The following is a 5,721-nucleotide window of genomic DNA, read 5'->3' as shown; positions in this document are numbered from 1 at the left end:
TTTTTGATATCTGTTACAGTCATTGAGAAAAATTGGGTCAAAGTCACGCAATGGGTTCATTCTGTCATAATTTCGAAAAATTACTGTTTCAACCAACGTTTATCATAATAGCCTCATAATAGCCGATACTTTTCAAATTCTCATTAGAGCGCGTTTTCATTACTCCTATTGAATATTTTTCCGAAATTTTCAATAATTATTTTACTCGATTCAACACTGATTGTGAATATTATTGAAATCTGACCAAATATTTTTGAAACAGAAACTTTTTTTTCAACAACTTCCATAAAAATTTCCTTAATACTTACTGTGGACACTCATCACAAGTTGTGATGTAACTGGCTCCTCCTAGATGCAACTTGTTGAATTTTGGAATTTTTCGACGGCTGTTGCATAACTGAAAATCTTTTAATTTGGAAAATTCCGTTTTGTTTAATAATTGAAAACGCAGTGGAACATCAATTTCTTTTGAAATAGTAACAAATTTTGGAAATTTTCAGAAACAGTAAAATTTTCAAAATCTTACCTGCTCATCTGATAACAGTCGGAAATCCAAAATCAATTGTGTCGGCCCATTGATTGGTGGGATTACGGTAATTGGAGCAGAATAATTGGAACATTCAATTTTTTGGAACTGAAGAAACGTCATGATTATGATAAGGATTTTTTCCAGATTATAATTTTTCCGAGTTAACCGTATACCCTGTAATAGAAGGGCCTTTGATAGCAATTTTTCTCGGTTCCTGTTAAAGACATCAAAAAAGTGTTAACTGATATATTTTCATAATATCAGAAGTGATTTGTCAGTTGGTACATTTTTGATATCTTTTATGAGAGCGGAAAAAATCAAGATTTCTGTAATTGATTTTTCTGTGAAACTGTAATTTTTTCATTCAAAATCCCGACTCACCCCAAAAATTTCAATTGATCCGAAAATCATAAAAATCAAAAATGAAAGAAATAATTTCATTGTATTTTTTAGTAATATCCAAAAATGTATAATACGAAAAAAGAAGAAGACGTCGAATCTTCTAGAATTTGAGAAGGCGTCAGAAAAGAGAGCCCCTCTAATTGGTCTCGTTTGTACGGGGCAGGCAGCTCCTCATTAGGATATTTATGCAAATATTTTTAGCAAATTTTAATGAGAAATTTTCGGAAAAGCGAGGGAAATAACTAGAAGTTTGAATTGGAGAAAAAACTTTTTAAAAGTAAAATTACTGTTTCAAAATTTTTTAAAATCATGGAGATGCAAAAAGGAACAATATTCTAGTGGTTTCAATTTTGAATTTCCAAAATTTTCAAAAAAATTTCAATTGTTCCAGAAAATTTAGTGGAAAATCTTACAATTTTGGAATTTTTTGTTTTTTTAAATTTTTTTTTCTGAAACAATTTTTTTAAATTTTTTTTCTGAAAAAAATATTTTCTGCAGGATTTTCCCAAAAGTTGAGCAGCTTCGGAAACTGCAAAATTTGATAACTTGCCATCTAAGCATTTTATGGACAATGAATTTCCAGAAATTATTTTCTAGAAACAATGAAATTTGATAAAGCTGGAAAAATGAAAATGCGCTCTAATAGAAATGATGTTATAAGGCAGCAAATATATTAATTTTGCAAAAATTTGAATTGAAAAACTCTCTATTATAACCATCTCTTTAGTTCCAAAAAATCGAATGTTCCAATTATTAATCCCCAATTTCAGTAATCCCACCAATCAATGAACCGATTTAATTGATTTTGGATTTCCAGCTGTTATCAAATGAGCAGGTAAGATTTTAAAGATTTTTGCTGTTTCTGAAATTTCGAAAATTTGTACTATTTCAAAAGTACAGTGCGCGTCATAATGATATCACCACCCCATTTTTCGAGGTATTCAGAAAAACTAAAAATTTTGGAGAAAAACGGCTAATGCCATTAGATTCAGCACCCCAAAAAACCTATGTGTCCCCTGAATCAAGTACCAGTCAAATGTATTAGGACTACAGTAACCGAAAGTCTGTCTGCACACCGCGTCATAATGATAGCACCACGTCTCATGTTTTTTTGAGAAATAAACTGCGATATTTTTGTTGGAATTTGTTAAAATAGGTAGTCTTAAAACAGTCTGTTTTGACAGTCTGGACAAAAATTAATGTCTCTACCAAGTTTTAGAAAAAATTATTTTCAGACATTTTCGAACTTTTTTGGTTTTCGAACTTTTTAGTGTCTACTAGTTGTTTTCAGGCTATCATTCGTCGTTTGTAATTTGAGGAAAACCGAAGTTTCGAAAACGAGCCTCGAATTTCGGGGATACTGATTTTCTTTAAAAAACTGAATTTGTCAAGAAAAAGTTATTTTTCTGTACGAAATCATAATTTCAAAAGGGTTACTGACAACATCTTTTGAACGTTTTACACGTCTTTGAAAAATTTCATTTTTGGCGTATTTTTTCAGTTCAAAGCTCGAGCTCAATTATGAGCAACCAGAGCTCATGAATGTTATGAACAGTTGCAACGTGACTACGAGCATTTTCAAGATATTACCTATGAATTTCAGCTCAAAATTTTACCTAGGAGTAAAGTTATTCAAGATTTAATATCGCAGTTTATTTCTCAAAAAACATGAGATTTTCCGTTTTTCAGGGTGGTGCTATCATTTTGACGCCGTGTGCAGAGAGACTTTTCGTTACTGTAGTCCTAATACATTTGATTGGTACTTGATTCAGGGGACACATAGGTTTTTTGGGGTGCTGAATCTAATGGCATTAGCCGTTTTTCTCCAAAATTTTTAGTTTTTCTGAATACCTCGAAAAATGGGGTGGTGCTATCATTATGACGCGCACTGTATTTGATACAAGAAAGTTCCGGTTTTCCAAAATTTGAAACAAAACAATAAATTTTAGTCATGCAATAGCAATGGGAAAATCCCGAAATTCAACAAATCTCATCTACTAAGTTATATCACAATTTCTATGAAAATTTCATAGAAAATTCAAAAAAAAGTCTGTTTCAAGAAGAGTTGATCATGTTTAAAAAAACATTCACAGACATTGTCGGTGTTACATATTTTTTGATAACTCTCATAGAAAACGAAATAAATTGGGCCCAAGTGGACGCCATGCGTTCCGTGCCAATTATATCACAACTCGTAATAAGCACCTACAGAGAGTGTTTATGAAAAAAATTCAAAATTTTTCGAAAAATTTTTTCTGTCTCAAGAAGATTTGATCATGTTTCAAAAAATATATTCAGTGTTGTAAAGTTTCTAACGCGATTCCGTGTCAAGCCACAAATTGAACCTGGAAAAAATGGAACTATCGTCACATCGCGACTCTTCAAATACCGTAATTGCTCATCTAAGGACTTTCACTTTCAGCTTAATTATCTCATTGCACCGACACAGCTGATTTTGGATTTCTGAGTGTTATCAGATGAGCAGGTGAGATTTTAAAGATTTTTTTTTCAGATGAGTAAGTAAGATTACAGTTTCTGAAGTTTTTTTTTAATGTGTTACTATTCCAGCAATGATTGATAAAGACAAGTTTGAATGCTTTCAAAATTCCTGAAAATAACTAAAATGTTCAGTTATGCAATAGCCTCTAGGTTCATCTCGTTAGGGATTTTATCTAGAACTCCCGTTATAACTTTTTTGCCATATTTTCTTCTGATCAATAAATCATCAATTATCAATAGAATAGCCGTCGAAAAAAATTTCAGAATTCATCTAGGAAGAGCCAGTTATATCACAACTTGTGATGAGTGTCCACAAGGGGTTTTAAGGAAAATTTATGGAAATTTTTGAAAAAAAAATTTTCTGTTTCAAAGAAATTCGGTCTTGTTTTTAAAATATATTTGCGCAATTTTTTTTGTCAAGCCAACAAATAAAGTTTCCTGGAAAATATAAAACTAGGAAAACAGAAACGCGTTCTAATGAGAATTTTAAAAGCATCAGACTAAATGGGTCTCTCTTGCTCTTCAAATACCGTAATTGCTCCTCTAGAACACTTTCACTCTGAGCTCAATTATCTCAGTTCCTGTAAGAGATATCAAAAACCTGTCAACTGATAAGATGTTAGTGATATTATGGTAAATAATTTATCAGTAACTTGTAATAGAAAGTCCCCGAACTTAACTTTGAGCTTAATTGTCTCAATTTCTATAAAATATATCAAAAATCTGTCAACTGATAAAATGTTTGTCATACTATCACCAATATTTTGTTTCTTTACAGGTTTTTAGTATCTGTTGTAGGAAACCAGATAAAATGGGTCAAAACTGACGCCATGAATTCCTTCTGTTACCATTTTTCAAAATTACTGTTTCAGCCAAAGTTTATCAGAATATCACCAATATTTTTTTCATTTCTCAAGATTGATGTATATCTTACAGAAATTCAGATTAATTGAGTCAAAATCTTTTTTTACCACATGGTTTCCACACCTTTCCGTGATTCTTTTAATCTATCTTCTTCTCCAATTCCCCCAATTGCACCCAAAAAGACAAAAAATGATCAAAAAGAATAGTCGTCATTCCGACAACCTGTCATCAATATCAACCATCTCATCAATCTAATCTCATACAGAAAAAAAAGAGAAAAGGTGTGACGACTACATTTTTTCATCATAATTTTCATTTTCTTCTTCTTCTTTTTTCATATTACCTTTCACCTTTCTCCTTCTTTTCCTCCACTTTTAAAATATATTTTTACTGTTTCAAATTCCTCGAAACAAAAATTTTGAGTTAAAAAGGTAATTAGATAATTACCTAAAAGATCTAAAAAAAGAATAAAAACCGGAAATGAATGGGTTTGCATCTTCTTCGTCTTTTTTTTTCTGGCGCCACCTCTTTTTTTCTGATTTTTGATGATTTTTTTCTTGATTCATTTGTCACAGAATAATGAAATATTACTCCGGATATAATACCTAATACGGTACTTTTATTTTTACTGTTTCATTTATTTTTGATAATTAGAATTGTTTTCCCAAGCTAATGACCAAACGAATAGTCGTAACTTCATTTCATGAAATATATTTTTTTTGGAAATTTCTTTTAAGTTGAAAATTAGTTTAAAGGGAGTGAAAATTAGTTTAAAGGAAAAGTATGAAAATGCGCTCTACCGAAATTTCTTAATTTTCAAATGGTTTTTTTAAATTCGAAAAATTCAAAACTTTCAAAACTTCGAAAGTCTGACTTTTTTTTAAACTTTGGCTGAAACAGTAATTTTGAAAAATGGTAACAGAAGGAATTCATGGCGTCAGTTTTGACCCATTTTATCTGGTTTCCTACAACAGATACTAAAAACTTGTAAAGAAACAAAATATTGGTGATAGTATGACAAAAATGTTATCAGTTGACAGATTTTTGATATCTTTTATAGAAATTGAGACAATTAAGCTCAAAGTTAAGTTCGGGGATCATAATATCACTAACATCTTATCAGTTGACAGGTTTTTGATACCTCTCACGGCACCCTGCGATGACAAGTTGAGAGGAAAAAAAAAGTCGGTGGGCGCGCCAAGCGTCGGTGGGCGCGCCACGCGTGGCGTGTCATGCGGCACCTTGGCTCCTTTCATGCAACACGGTAGATTTTCAACTGAAGCACCTTTTATCTTCGTCTAAAATGTTTTCTTCTTTATTTTTCAAAAATGTAACGACTACGAATTGTAGAAAAGGTCTTTGGCTTTCAGAAAAATGTAAAATCATACAATTTGATAGAATACGGGCTGTGTTATTAGCTCTCAAAG

At 31.4% G+C, this 5,721-nt stretch overlaps 1 protein-coding gene across 1 annotated transcript in view; it reads right to left on the bottom strand.

The window, feature by feature from the left end:
* Positions 1-649, bottom strand: part of CBG18490 — a gene marked incomplete at both ends in the record, with an annotated part of 1,616 nt that extends 967 nt beyond the window's left edge. The window contains 2 exons of the mRNA XM_002634585.2: positions 309-397; positions 527-649. Coding sequence (XP_002634631.2) covers positions 309-397; positions 527-649 — 212 coding nt within the window. The remainder of the gene's footprint in view (positions 1-308; positions 398-526) is intronic.
* Positions 650-5,721: the final 5,072 nt, after the last annotated feature.

The sequence above is a fragment of the Caenorhabditis briggsae genome (genome assembly GCF_000004555.2).
Source record: "Caenorhabditis briggsae complete genome, chrIV, whole genome shotgun sequence".
Lineage (NCBI taxonomy): Eukaryota > Metazoa > Nematoda > Chromadorea > Rhabditida > Rhabditidae > Caenorhabditis > Caenorhabditis briggsae.
Note: the sequence above shows the minus strand (reverse complement) of the source record. Positions and strands in the feature narration are given on the sequence as shown.